Here is a 15,709-nt window from a genome sequence, read left to right as displayed (position 1 = left end):
AACTGCAAGAGAATGGCTGTTATACTACTTGGTTTATATAAACAATGCAGTTCTCTCTAATGCCTGGGAATAAGATTCTATAGTTGGGATCTTGTTAAAGAGAATGTTACAGTAATCAATGCTGGATAGTATTTTGTGGATTAATCCAGCAACTCTTCAAGTATCAACTCTTGCCTTCTGATTTATAACTACGTGACTTTTGGCTGGCTCTCTCATACTAAATTGAAAGATCTCAAAAAGTAAAGCCTTCTATATCACCCCCACGGTCTTAAAAGCTTGCTTTATCATTAAGAGGAGTCAACTCATTATCTATTTAAAACTCTCCCATCTGTGGAGGCACTTTGCCAGGCTGAGGACTGAACCTACCACCAAGCAAGAAATGAGATTGAAGAATAAGTAGAATAAATCAGCTTCAACTCTACACTTAATGAAATACTAAGAAACAAAAACCAGGAAAGTACATCAGGGACTTCATTGCAGGCATCAGAAAATGAATATTGGACAGTGTTACAATTATGAAATTAACTTTGTCAAAGTATTCAGAAATTAGAAGAAAAGTTGCTGTTCTAATGTATTCCCTGAAAAAGGGTGACTCATTCTCATTTTCCCATTCTCCCCTACCCTCACATTCTTAAGTGCTAAAGTACAGCAACAGATGTATTACCTAAGGCTGATAGTCATGTCATGGATCATGTAGCTCATCTGTACTTCATGCTTTTTTCAGAACTTCTAATGTTATATGCAAGTTTCCGGTCAATAAAGCCAAGGGTTCTAGTTCCTCAATTCACAGAAATCTTTATCTTTCCTACTAAATAGCCAAGAAACATTGTGTGAAACATGCCCATGGACATGAGGATACAGAACAAAGAGTATTCATCTCCCAACTCCTTGTATAGTACATGTCTTAGGCAGTCAAATCATCATAAAACTGTAAAGATATAGTTTGGATAGGGGGTCAGTTATTCAGTATCTGTTTGGAAGTCTCTTAAGAACATAATATCAGGGAAATGTTGTGTGCTTTAAAAGTTTGCTACACAACGCAAGGAATCCACTTTCTTTTAAAATAAATGCAGAACTCTGAACCAGTTGAAAAAGCTGGTTAGTAATTATAGGAGCGATTAGTAATATTGCCCATATAATTAAAAATATTAATCTGAGTTTGGTGGATGTTGTTGAACAGTCCTAATTCTATGGAATGGTTTCAAGAGGGTAAACATGTACCCAATACAAAAGTAAATTACTATATAACTACAGAGGTGAACACTTAATACTATGTAAATTATGAATATTCACTAAAGTTATGGCAAGTCATAAGAGACTGGACAACCTACAGGTGGGGATGGAGTTTCACAATGACTATCCATGGACCATGGCTTAACTTGCATTGTGGCTGCTCGCCAGAGACTATGAAACCAAACTGAATGGCAACAAGGTGAAATATTAGCAAACAGTATGCTAGAGATGAGCAAGCTACCCATGGCTCTCACTGAATTGGCTCCTCATTAAGCTAAGCTATTTACCTCCACCCCAAAATCTGAAATAGCTTGACTTTCGTTCCAAATTTAGCCATCTAAACCACCACCACATCGAGCCCCAGAGTTGTCATTTGCAACTGGGGACCGAAGCTGGAGACCTGGAAACCATGAATCACTTTGGCTAGGCTATCTGTATCCAGGAAAGGCTGCGGGTAGTGAACCAGCTGAAGCTGGTAAAAGGTGCTCTGAGCTACCAAGGCTTCTTGTGTCTCTAGTAATGACGTTGAATCAAGAAGCACTCCCAACCTGTGCACCTCCTTCTTCAGGGCAAGTGCAACACCATCCAGAACAGGCTGAACACCAACTTCCCAGACCCGGGTACCACCGACCCACAGTGCCCCTGCCTTGTCGGGATTCAGTTTCAGTTTACTGGACTTCATCCATAGCCTTACTGAGTCCAGAGAGTGGTTCAGCACCTCCATAGAATCACCTGATTCAGATGACACAGAGAAATAGAGCTAGGTGTCATCACCCTATTGATGATACCTCACTCCAAACTCAGAATTGACACATTTGCCTACTTACCTGGGAGTAAGCTCCATTTAATTCAATGAGACTTACTTCTTGGCAAACATGCATAGGATTGCATTGTTACTGCTTAAGGATGAGGGACAATTTTCTAGAAGTGCAAATACACAGAGCAGTCATAGCATAACCAAGAAATCAGTATCTAACACTTAGTCCAATCAGATTGATATTTTCAAAAAACCACTTCCCCTTGGTAGCCTGGAGTGCCCATTACCAACTTCAGTTGGAGCATTAACCATGCCAGTTCCTGCATAGAAACAGCCTAGCCACAGTGATCCAACTAGTAACCTCACGATTAGACTACTGTAATGCGCTCTATGTGGAGCTGCCCTTGTGCCTGGTTCAGAGGCTGCAGCTAGTCCAGAACACAGCAGCAAGGGTGCTCACTGCAATACCCAGCTATGCTCATATAAAATCTATGTTGAAAAAAATGCACTGGCTGCCTATTAATTACTTAATTAATTATTAAGTTTAGCACATGATGGCATGAACACAGTTATTCAAATTGAGCCTTAACGAAGCCACACTTTTAAGTCCCATAATCCCAAGACCATAATACTTACCCAAATCAGATACCTTGGAAACCTCTGTTAATGCACTGAGCCATCCAGAATAAATTCTCAGTTCCTTTTATTCTATTCTAATATTTTAATTTTGTTTTGCTACTTTTGAACCTACTCAACAGTTCAAGCAAGCGTCTCAACAGCTGCAAATTCACAATGATCCATTACAGGGCATTACAGCTGAGCTTATGAGACCCAGAGAGACTTTCCAAAGGGATTGCTTTTAACTTGTTTGTGTGTTGAATGCTGCTGGTAAGAGCAGCCAGGGATGCTTAAGTTTCCATTTGCAGTATGTTCTTCAAATACTTAAATAGCCCATACAATATAAATTAAGCAAAACATTTCAGGACAACTGAATCAATTTTTTATTTTATTTATTATTAAATTTATTAATCGCCCATCTGGCTGGTCACCCAGCCACTCTGGGCCATGTACAGTGTACAAATAAACAGTTTAAAACAGTAAAATTCTACAGTAAAAACATTTTCTAAAATACCCTAACCCACCCCAAATGCCTGCCTGAACAACCACATTTTTAATGCACGACGGAAGCTCATTAAAGAGGGAGCATGACGGAGTTCCCTAGGGAGGGAGTTCCACAGAGTGGGGGCCACCACAGAAAAGGCCCTCTCCCTCATCCCCACCAGTCTAGCTGTCCTGGCTGATGGGACAGAGAGAAGGCCATCCGAGGCTGATCTTGTTAAGCAGCCTGTTTGGTGTTGCTGGAGGCGCTCCTTAAGATAGGCTGGGCCAGAACCATATAGGGTTTTAAAGGTCAAAACCAACACCTTGAATTTGGCCCGGAAAACAACTGGTAACCAGTGCAACTCCTTCAGCGCTGGAGTGATGTGATCTCGCCAGCGGCTGCCTTTAATCAGGCGAGCCACCGCATTCTGTACCAGCTACAGCTTCCAAACCGTCTTCAAGGGTAACCCCACGTAGAGCGCATTACAGTAGTCTAAACGAGAGGAGACCAGGGCATGTACTACCGATGGGAGCAGATGGTCGGGAAGGAAGGGGCGCAGCTGCTGTATCAGATGGAGTTGGTACAGCGCTGTCCGGCTCACAGCTGACACCTGAGCCTCCATGGACAGCTGGGAGTCCAAAATGACCCCCAGGCTGCGGACCTGGTCTTTCAAGGGTAGCCGTATCCCATTCAACACCAGGTCAACATCCCCCAGCCTCCTCTTGTCTCCCACCAAAAGTACCTCAGTCTTGTCAGGGTTCAGCTTATTCCTCCCCACCCAGCCACTCACCATCTCCAGACATTTGGACAGGGATTCTACGGCCAACCTTGGTGAAGATTTGAACGAGAGGTAGAGCTGCATGTCATCCGCATATTGATGACACTGCACCCCAAACCTCCTGATGATAGCCCCCAGAGGCTTCACATAGATGTTAAATAGCATCGAGGAGAAGATGGAACCCTGTGGCACCCCACAAGTGAGTGGCCACGGGTCCGAAACCTCCTCTCCCAGTGCTACCCTCTGGTATCTGCTGGAGAGGAAGGACCGGAAGAACCGCAATACGGTGTCTCCAATGCCCAACCCCTCCAGGCGGTCCAGGAGGATACCGTGGTCAACAGTATCAAAAGCCGCTGAGAGATCGAGGAGAACAAGGAAGGAGCATTCACCCCTATCCAGAGCCCTCATATCATCTACCAAGGCGACCAAGGCCGTTTCTGTCCCATGCCCAAGCCGGAAGCCCGACTGAAATGGGTCTAGATAATCAGTTTCTTCCAAGTGTGCCTTCAACCGCATCGCCACCACCTGCTCAATCACCTTGCTCAAAAATGGTAGATTTGAGACTGGGCAAAAGTTGTTCAGAACTTGGGGATCCAAGGAGGGCTTCTTTAAGAGCAGTCTTATCACTGCCTCCTTGAGGGCTGATGGCATCACTCCATCCTCAAGGGAGGCGTTCACCACCGCCCTGATCCCCTCACCCAGTCTCTCTCTGCAGCTCATAATGCGCCAAGATGGGCAAGGATCAAGTAAGCAGGTGATCGGCCTTACAGATGAAAGCACCTTGTCCACTTCATCAGGAGGAAGAAGCTGGAACCGATCCCACAAAACCGGTTTGCCACAGGCTGCCTCTTGCTCACTAACTGTATCCACAGCGTGCAGAGTAACACACCTAATCTGATCGATTTTATCTGCAAAGTGCCTTGCCAAGGCCACACAGGAGGCCTTAGAATGCTCCAGTGGTTCAGAAGCCACAGGACTGACCAGGCTCCGGACCACTTGGAACAGCCTCCTAGGACAGCACTCTGCAGATGCGATAGAGGCAGCATAATATTCCTTTTTTGCTGCCTTCACTGCCACATGATAGGCTGAAGATACAGCTCTAGCCCGTGTCTGATCGTCTTTGGAGCGAGACTTCCGCCACTGGCGCTCTAGCCGTCTCACCTCCTGTTTCAGAGCTCGTAACCGCGGATTGAACCATGGTGCAGTCTATCGGGGGAGAGGGCGTTTCGGAGCCACCTGATCTAATGCCCCAGTGATTGCGGCATTCCAGCCACCCACCAGGGTCTCGACCGAGTGGCCGTTGGCGTGCCCCAGAGAATCCCCAAGCACGTTCAGGAATCCATTTGGATCCATAAGACGCCTGGGGCGGACCATTTTAATGGGTCCTGCACCCCTGCGGAGGGGTTGTGGAACCGAGAAGTCCAACGTCACCAGATAGTGATCTGACCATGACAAGGGGGTGGTGGATATACCCCCGACTTCCAGATCACTCCCCACTTCTCCAGAAACAAACACAAGGTCTAGTGCATGACCGGCTACATGGGTGGGCCCAGTTAGAATATGGTGCAGGTCCCAGGAGGCCATGGTCTCCATGAAGTCCCGAGGTGCTCCTGTGAGGATGGCCTCCGAATATACGTTGAAGTCCCCCAACACCAATAAGTTAGGGGACTGTACACGCACATCAGAGACCACTTCAAGCACCTCGGCCAGGGAGTCAGTCGTGCAGCGGGGTGGACAGTACACGAGCAGAATCCCCAGACTGCCCTTCGGGCCCAACCTCCAGTACATGCACTCAGCAACCTTGGTCTCCCGGAGAGGGGGTCTGGTGAGACGAGACTCAAAGACGAGACTCGGCTTTTTGACATTGTAAGAATAAGTCATTCAGAATTTATTAAGTTACATGTGAATAAGGAACAGACTTCTGTGCTAGTATTTCTTCCTGTTAGATTTAGCAGTTAGTAGAGAATTAGACTATGGATGTATCTATTCTGCTCTCAATAGCCTTCATGTTTTTTCCAAGCACAAGTTCATTCCATCCTGTTTCTCCATAAGGTTGTGGGGGGGTTTAAGTCAGCACAAATTGGCATATACATTTTTGTGCGCATTTTCCTATGGAAAACGTTTTTGTACAGAATTTTCCCTAAAGTATGCAGTTTTTGATTAGAGAACTGAATCACAAAATTTGGAGAAGTGCAAAACCTGAAAAATAACTGCATTCTGTCTGGTACATGTATTACTTCAGGAAGTGCAAACTAGAATTCAGTTATACTCTTTACCCAATATTATGATTATTTTGGATATCCAAAATAGCACAACTAGAATAATAACCGGGTTCAATTCTAGTAACTAGAACAGTAACCAAAAGAATGCAACTTCTAGCACTAGAAGATTCAAATATCAACAAGGCAGAACTTCAAGTAACCATCATTATATTTCTACTAAATATTATTTAGACCAGGATAAGATAAAAACCCAGGTGACCTAGACATTGAGATGTCCATGCCTTCCTGAGCATGGTTGCTACTTTAAAGTATTTAAGGGCACAATCCTATGGAGATAGTTGTCAGCCTCCAAACCCAGAGGCTGACAGCTATTCTATGCAGGGCGGCCAGACCAGAGAGCCGATCCTCACCTCCATGCTCCAACTGCCCTGCATTTTTGGCTAGGCGGGCAATTTTGCCTGTCTAGCTGGGGAGCTTCAGAGCAAGGCGGAGAGGCTGCAAGGCACATAGGAAGCTGTGTAATGCTACTTCTGCAGTCTCCTCCCCTCTTGCCCCCAGGACAACCTCCTTTTCTCCACCTCCATGCTCCGTTTCTGAGCGCAGAGACGTATCTGGTGTGGAGGGAATTGCACAAGGGGAAGGGAGTACAGTTTCTGACCTCGGATCCCAGAAACCAAAAAATCCTATGGCCCTCTAGACAGTGTCTAGTGGCCATAGGTTTGCTCCCTAAAATACTTCTCCAGCCATGCTCTTAGTCTTACTTCATTTGCAAATATCATGTAAGCATTATTACTATACTATCCCCTCAAACCCTGCCCATATTAAAATTTATATCCTGCTTTTCATCCCAAAGACGTGCAAGTGGCTTACATATGCAAAAGCATACACTATAAGGAGTCTTGCCATTGACTGTTCTGTCATTGCTATTCTTGAAACAGACATTCTATACCAAATACAGGGTCCAAATACAGGGCAAGGCAAAATGGTTGAAAAGAGAAAGAAGATGCTATGTGGGACCTCAAAAAGCTGTGATACAGGAAAGAGATAACGCTTAGTTCCCCCCGCCCCCATAAACTATATTTCTATAAACTATGGAAGCTGGGAAGCCCCTACTACCTTTTCACCTAGAAGATCCTCCAAGTAGATATGGAGTACTTGCAGTTCTGCTGACACAATTGCCAGCTCCACCCAACCTGCAAAAGGAAAAAGGAAGGAATCCTCTAAAATAAATGTTTTATATACCATTGCATCATTCAACAAAATGTCAAATGAAATGGCAGATTACATGCAGAAGGCTCTCTGCCACTCAACCACAAGCAGATGGTTGTTGCAGGCGGCAGGGTGTGTGTGGGGGGGATAAAGAGCAGAGCAAGTTTAAGGGCAGAAACGGAGTTGAAGGTGTTATCAACCAAAGACTATCTAACCAAATAAGCAAGCAGCTGAAGAGAGTTCAATGTCTGTCAATGTAGATGAAAAGTCCCCGATGACCAACAGGCGCATCGAAGTCCAAAATAAAGAAGCCTCAACACAGGTTATACTTGGTTCACCCATTTGTACAGGATAAACATTTTACAGACATTTAAGGTTTAACAACACTGCTTATATAATATATCTTTGCATTTTGTTTCCCTATGGCCTTACTGTTTACATGCTTTTCTATATATCCATGTGTATTATACCTGCCAACTTGGGTTAAAACGTCATATATCTGAAGAACTTGACCCTTGGTCCAAGAAAGCTTATGTCAAAACAGATTTGTCATTAAGGTGCCACAACTTTCCATTTTCAATATAAATATATTTTATTCATAATTTCCCACCTCCTTTTAAGTACACCAAACTGTTCCATCAAAACTTCTTAACAATACCTCTCTACTTCTAGCCCAACAAGGCTTTTTATTTATAGGTCCAGTGCAGATATCACAGTAAGCACATAACATTTCAGAAAATTTCTAGACAACTTTTCATTTTTAAAAACATCGCAAAACAGTTCACAAAATAAGATCATAATACAATAAAACCAATAAATAAAACAGTAATAACATAAAAAATTAAATTAAAATAACCAAGAGTAGCTGGCGATGCTCACGGTCAGGAAAATGCCTGGGTGAACAGGTATATTTTTAGTTGTCAGTGGACAACACTCCATACTACGAGCCCACCTGATCTTGACAGGTCATTCCACATGGTGGGCAACAGAATGGAAAAGGCCCTACTCCACACAATGTGAGCATCATCAGGCCGTGGTACGGTAAGCAAAGTGTCCCTTTCAGAAGGTCAGGACTAGGGTATCCTATATAGGGCAAGGCTATCTTGGTTATTTTAACAGTTCAGAGCTTCCAGCAAAGGAGTCATACAATACGTGCACAGTAGGACACTCCACTAAACCATCTAACCTCCACATTCTGTGCTAGCTGCAGCTTCTAAACAAAGCTCAAGAGCAGCACCACATAAAGCACCATACAATAGTCCCATCTTAAGGTTACCAGTGCATGTATCACTGTCCATGAATGGTCACAGCTGTCATACCTGACAAACCTGGCAACAGGCACTCTCTGCCACCAATGCCACTTCAGCACCTCCAGACTACGTACCTACCCCTGTAGGACAAGTAAATTACTCAACCTCCAGACCTGGGAACCAGCCACCCACAAAGCTTCTGTCTTAGAATGATTTAATTTCTGTTGATTGGCCCTCATCCAGACTACCACTACATCCAGACTTCAGCCCAGATTGTGCATGGCCACGCCTGACTCAGATGTAGCATCCTAGCTTTAATTCTCCTAATGAGTGCACCCAATACATTAAAAAGCCTTGGTGATAGGATCGTGTCCTGTGGCACCCCACAGCACAATTGACAAAGGGTCAAAACTAGAGATGCGAAGGCCAGGAAAAAAACCCTGAAAATTTTGGGGGGGAAACTATTTTTTCCCAAGGACCGCTTTTGTTCTTTCCCCAAAATTGGAAAAATTAAACAGTTTTGGATTATGAAGTATTTTCTTTTAGAATTTAAGACAATTGTTTATATATTGTTACCAAGACTTTACTCCCTGCAAAATGATTTCTAAAAACTATGTAGTAAGAACACTTTTATAGAAAAACTAGAGAAGTAAAATATCTAGAAATAATGAAATTGTGGGGAACATGTTTTTTTAATCCTCTCTGTAAGACTGCGTAGTTATTTCTTCCATACCCTATTAAAATTACTGATCTAAACTATATTTTACTGACAGTTATGCTCAGTTTCCCAACATGTGAGTGGAGTCACAATTGTGCATTCTTCACAGAAATGTTTGGAACTCGTTTGGTACATTAAATGTAAAAATATAGTTTATTCAGACAATAACTATGAATGTACTAAGTTTACTTTTTAAAGTTTTAAAATATAATGACAATTTTATGAGGAAACCAAGCTATACATAAAATAACTTTAAGAACAGAAAGGCTACTGTTCCTAAGGGAGCAATCCTATGGCTGCTAGACAGCGGCTAGACAGCCATAGGATATCTTGTTTTCTGGGAATCAACCTCAGAGCCCGTGCTCCAAGGTCGGTTCCTGGAGAACCGACCTCCCCCCACTTCCACACTGCCTTGGAGGCAACATGGAACAGCCCCATCCTCTGTGCTTGCAAGAGGAGCACGGAGCAGCTGAAAAGGGGCGTTCTGGGAGGCGTTCCAGGAGGCATTCCAGGGAGGGTGGAAGTGCCTGTACAACACATCCAATGTGTCATACAGCAGCCTCCTCCCCCGCTCAGCCCTCCTGTGGCTAGACAGCTGCAATCAGCTGTCTAGCAGAAAATGCAGGGCAGGAGGAGTGCGGAGGGAACGATCCCCTCCATGCTTCTCCTGCCCTGCATTGGATAGGCTATCACCTCTGAGTTCAGAGGCAGACACCTATCTGAATAAGGTTGTGCCCTAAAGCAACTCTACCCAACTTGGTGCCCTCCAGATGTTTTGGACTACAATGCACAGCATTCCTGACCATTGGCCATGCTGCCTGAAGCTGATGGGAGCTGAAGTCCAAAATATCTGGAGGGTGCCAGGTTGGGGAAGGCTGTCCTAAAGCAGTGAAGTGACTTGAGACCTGCAAAGAGCACTAAAAAAGTAAGTATTGCTTAATTTTCAATTTTTCCCCACATTTCCATTTTTTTCAATCCCCCCCCCCCCCGAAAAACCCTGTTTTTTCCATGGCCTCAAAATTTCCAGAAAATTTACATCTCTAGTTGAGACACAATCCCCCAATGCCACTCTCTAGAACCAACCCCACAAGCAGGAACGGAACCACTGTAATACAGTGCCCCCTACTCCAATCTCACAGAGTCAATATAAAAGGGCACCATGGTCAACAGCAACCTTCCCCAACCTGGTGCCCTCTAGATGTGTTGGACTGCACCTCCCATAATTCCCAGCCTTGTTGGCTTGGAATTATGGGAGCTGCAGTCCAACACATCTGGACAGCATCAGGTTGGAGAAGGCTGGCCAACAGTATCAAAAGCCACTGAGAGATGAAGGAGAAGCAACAGGGTCACATTCCTCCTGTCCCCCTTCTGATAAAGTTGGTCCATCAGGGCTACCAAGGCCTAATCGATCCTGGAACCAAGCCTGAACTCAGACTGGAATGGATCCAAATACTCCGTATCCTCCAAAAGCACCTGTAGCTGTGCTGCCAGCACCCTCTCAAGCACCTTGCTCAAAAAGGGGGAATTTGTAACCAGACAGTAGTTGTCACAAACCTCTGGGTCAAGGGAGGGGTTTTCAGGAGTTGTTATACAATTGCCTCTTTAAAGGAAGGTGGCACCACTCTCTCACATAAAGCCACGTTAAACACTTCCTGGTCCCACCCAATCAAACCACCCCAGCCAGTCCTAATAAGCCAAGAGGGGCACAGGTCAAGAGGGCACGTGGTTGATCAAATCCCTGCAAGAGGTCACATCCTCAGGCCGCATCAACTAAAATCGATCCCACAAAACTGGTTAAGATCAGACACCTCATCAGGACCTGTTTCAATCTTGTGTATGTTTATCATTAACAGCATAGATGCTCCCCCACAAAGCTCAGAAAAATGTTATCTATATGGGCAAACCTCCACTTATACAGCCAAAAGTTTATAGGTCACCTGAAAACCAGTAGTTACACAGACCAGCTCTGTAAAAGAGCCCATTCAGAAGTTCACAGAGACACACAGCAAAGTCCACAAATGTGACCATTTTTCTTATGGAACTGTTTGGTATATATTTAACTATTTCTCTAAAATGTTAAGAGAAAAGAATGTGCTTCCTGCATCAAGATCTTCCTTCATATGTAAAGCTTATATGGAAGAAAATGGCACTACAACCTACCTGAACCAGCCCTTTAAGTGGTCCTCATTATGTACCTTGCTCAAAGTTTTATTCAGAATATATCCCATCAGCATGGTCTGAAGGCATATCATACAGTCAACTTTCTGAAGCTAAGCAGTTATGGATACAGTCAATGCCTGAATGGAAGACTGCCAGAAAACACGCCCCCTTGATTTATAATTATGTATTTACAATTGCATTGCATCATAAACATAAATACCAGTGATATAAAAAGTGTTCAACCCAAAAGACATATTAAAGCAGGAGTGGGCAGCCTGCAGATGTTTTGGCCTACAATTCCCATTATCCCTCACCATTGGCCATGCTGGCTAGGACTTACAGGAATTGTAGACCAAAACATCAAGAGGGCCAAGTTGCCCAGCTCTGCCTTAGGGCAATGCCTTTATTTAGGCTAAGTAAATATCATAAAATAGTGAGCAATCTTGCTCACTATTTTGTGACATTTTAGATTATTCTAATAATTATTCTACCGTGACTTCTGGATTACTTCTAATGGAACAATACAGCTACCTACATCTATTGTATAAAAGTATTGCTAAGCTCTCTTTAATTCATCCACTAGGAGGCAACATTTTCCTAGTAAATTGGAGCTCTTGATAAACATCTGTTGAGTTAGCCATGTGGTAAGGCTTGTAGGGCAAGTCTGCATGACAACTTCATCATAGTCGAAATTTTCTAAGATTCCAGAAAAATAGGAAAGTCCATCTCACACACATTCCCATTATTAACTACAGTAACCTATGATGGTGGTAGACCATTCTTCCCCAACCTGGTGCCATCCAGATGTTTTGGACTTCAACTCCTATCCAGTCCAACCAATATGGCCAATGGTCATAAATTCTGAAAGTTGTAGTTTAAAACACCTGAAGAGCACCAGATTGGGGAAGACTCTTGTAGATGAGCCACATACCAGCACTGTGTGGCTTATAGAACTCTGAGGCACGGAGATAATAAATCAAGTTCTCAAAAAAAGACTCATACAAGTGTTCACCCAAAGTTGTTACAGTAACTACTTCCCTTAACCAAATGGGGTTTTATCTTATAAAAAGTAGGTTTATCGTATACAGTACAAACAACACCCAAATGAATGGATGGATCCAAACAAGGGACATGCACGCACAGGGGGAAACTGCATACCAAGAGTTTGTATTGCTGTTCCTTGGAAAACAGAATAAGAAAAGCTCACTGGCATCAATGTTCTCCCCTCATCTCAATATCAGTAACAGAGCCAACAGCCATGAAGTAATTACACTAAGTGGCAACTCAGCACATTCAGAAGGCCAAACCCCTATAAACCAATACAAAAGCAAGCTCTTTAGAGCCACCTTTCCCAACCAGTGCCCTCCAAATGTATTGGACTACAACACCCATCATCCTCAAACATGGCCAGTATTGATGGGAGACCTAATCCAAGATATCTGGAGGGCACCAGGTTAGGGAAGGCTGGATACAAACATAACACAGCCAGCTATCTCTGACCTCCCCAACCTGATTAAATGCCTGTACATTTCCAGGTCAACTGGAGGAGGCTGTTTCACCTGGCAAGATGCTGTAGTGATTCATGAACTGTCTGCCAAATACTGGTCAACAGAACTTCAGCATGTGTTTCTTTCACAAACTAGAACAGTCAAATTGTCCAGGACTATCTTGATCTTGTACAAATCACCAGAACAATGCAGAGTGCCATCTACTGCATGCACAGGATGATTGCTTAGTGAAACCTAATATAACCTTGAAACAAAATGAACACAAAATTCAACTGATTAAAAAAAAACATGGTGAAGAGCTTATTCCTGATAATGATTGATTCCGGCAGTAAGAAAACAAAGGAACTTGACAAGAGCATCAAAATAAGCAATCTTGTTTTACATGTATTTTCCTGTTTTTATCGCTACTAGGAGTAAATAATGCTTTCATACAGTCATGAAAAATAGAACTGCTTTATGAGCAACAAAACTGCCCAGTAACAAATCTGATCCAGTGGCTGACTGTGATCAGTTTCATATTGATACATCAATAAATATCTTCCTTCAATTTCAGAAACACATTCTTTGACAATACGCTAACTATTAAGCCTATTTTCCAAACTGTTTTATAGTATTAACTTCATTCTAGAACTACTTTTAACAAATGCATACTTCATCCCAATCCTACATGAGATGAGACTGTCAGATATTGGTTTCATTATAATGACTACCTCCTTGTCCCTTTGCACTTCTATAAAAGTTGCTTTTCTTGGACACAACGTGTCAACACTGTAGGTTACAAAGAATAAAAATTATGAAGTAGAACAAGTTTGGCACATCTAAACATTTTCTACCTATTTTTACTTGATATCTTGGCAAAATGTGAGACAGATTTCCAAAGTTTACTTCTTTTGAAGATGAAAATTACAAGGATCATTCATTATGAACAGGTTTTCCTTACATCCCAATATAATGCCTTGCTGAAACAGTAACTTCTGCACAGTAACTTCACAAACAATTTCATTTGAAGACCTCCTCACAGAACAAAGCAAAGAAAAAAAAAATGGACATATTACCATAGAATATATTAAACTTATTCTGGCATGTATGGCTACAGATTATGTTCTTGCACTGGAAGTTAAAACCTATTCAAAGGATTTTTAAATCGGCAGAATAAAACATTACTGATTACAGCTGTAGTAGAATTTTGAATCAACCATGGCCTTTTAAACTACAGAAAGACAGCAAGGCTTTTGGAACAGATTGCAGAGAATCTTTTAAGGAGGTTGGGTGGGGGAACATGCGCCTGCTCTGACATTATTATATAAAAGGCTGGATTTTCCCAGAAACACTTCACTATATACCCAACATTTAATTAAATGCAACCCAAAGGCAAGTAAGTAGAGCTTAACTAGGAAGGTATCTACCAAATTCCTAATCCACAGCAGCAGTGGGGAGTAGACAAAGTTCAGCAACAGGCATTCCCCCCACCCCCACACAACTTAGTCTTATTTCATCAGTTTCAGTTGTGAACTCTGCTATCGTGCACAGATTCCTTGCTGTCAGAGGTAGCAACTTCCCGATTACCTGGATTTCATTCCAGCTGTGAGTACTGGCTCACCCATTGTGGCACATCAAAGGACTATTATTGTCCCAGTTAAGCATTTCATGCAGAACACCAGCAAAGAAAAGTGCTGCACACAGATTTGCATTCAACCCAACCTCAGTGCATCGATTCTGCGTACTTCTCACAAATAACTTTGCCTAGAGACGGGAGGGGGGAGAGGGGGAGAGAGAGAGAGAGAGCATACTTCTCACAACTGTGAGAAATCATTGGGTGGAATCCAGCCACATTATGGATCTAGGAAGCCTAATGGAGAGGGGGCAGGGGAACCCCTGTACAGTATCTTTACTCCTGCGTCATTTCTAAGTAATTTGGGGAGAGGGGGGTGTTAGGGAGAAAACAACAGAGCTGGCTCATGCCCCCCTCGCCCTTTTGCTCCTGGAATCAAGGGAAACTGGGACGAACGAAGCCGATATTTCACCCATCCAAAAACGCTCCTCCTCGAGGAACCTCTCTCTTCTCTCCCCCCGCCTCCCCCAAAGTCAAGTCAAGACGGGCCCACGCGAGGACGGCGGGCTGCTCTGCTGAGACAAAAAGAGGACGCGGCAGCGGCAGCGGGGAGAGGGAAGGCGCCTGGTTCTCCAAGTCACTGCAGCGGCGGCGGCTCCCTCCTCCGCCTCTTTTCCCCGCACACCGCGGCGTGCAGCTCCTTCTCTCTCTCTCTCTCTCTCTCCCCGCCAGCCACCGCGCTACGCATCGATCTGCCCCCAGCGCGGGACGGAGGAAGAAGGGAGGCAGAGGGACCCCGACGGGAAGGCGGAAGGGGGGCGCCCCGTCCCGGGCGGGCGGTGCCTCCGCTGGCGGGGCGGGCCCGCCAAGGACTGGGCTGGCTCCCCGGCGGAGGGAGGGAGGGAGGGAGGGAGCGCGAGCACGGCGGCGCCGCGCACGTCCCGCGCCGGAGAAGCCCGCCGCTGGAGCGCTCCTCGCGCGCCGCGGAGGCAGGGCAGCGGCTCCCCGGCCGCCGCCGCCGCGCCAGCGTCCCGCTGCCCGCCCCGGCCCCGCGCCGCCGCCCGGGGACTCACCGTCCTGCGCCGCGGCTGCTGGCGGTGCCTCCCCAGCGCCGGGAAGCGGCCGGCGGCCGTCAGCGCCGCTGCTCCTCCGCCGCCGGCAGCCCGGGAGAGGAGGCGGAGCGGCAGCGATCTGCCCGCGGCGGCCGCCATCTCTCCACT

General features: G+C 44.8%; 1 protein-coding gene across 7 annotated transcripts in view; it reads right to left on the bottom strand.

Annotated features, from left to right (window-relative positions):
• The window catches only part of MCU (mitochondrial calcium uniporter), a 126,708-nt gene extending 110,999 nt beyond the window's left edge, over positions 1 to 15,709 (bottom strand). For 4 of the 7 annotated variants that reach the window (XR_014789383.1, XR_014789381.1, XR_014789382.1 and 1 more), the window contains exon 1: positions 1 to 15,709. This exon is cut by the window's left edge and continues 20,233 nt beyond it. Coding sequence is in view for 3 of the 7 variants with exons in the window: in XM_084845597.1 (XP_084701723.1) it covers positions 3,529 to 4,590 (1,062 nt within the window). In the remaining 4 variants the exon portion in view is untranslated. The other 3 variants (XM_084845597.1, XM_084845595.1, XM_084845598.1) reach the window with 3 other exon arrangements.

The sequence above is a fragment of the Heloderma suspectum genome, chromosome 3, assembly GCF_057233095.1.
Source record: "Heloderma suspectum isolate Gila_16-S chromosome 3, 16-S_ref, whole genome shotgun sequence".
Classification (NCBI taxonomy): domain Eukaryota; kingdom Metazoa; phylum Chordata; class Lepidosauria; order Squamata; family Helodermatidae; genus Heloderma; species Heloderma suspectum.
This window is presented reverse-complemented; position numbering and strand designations above follow the sequence as displayed.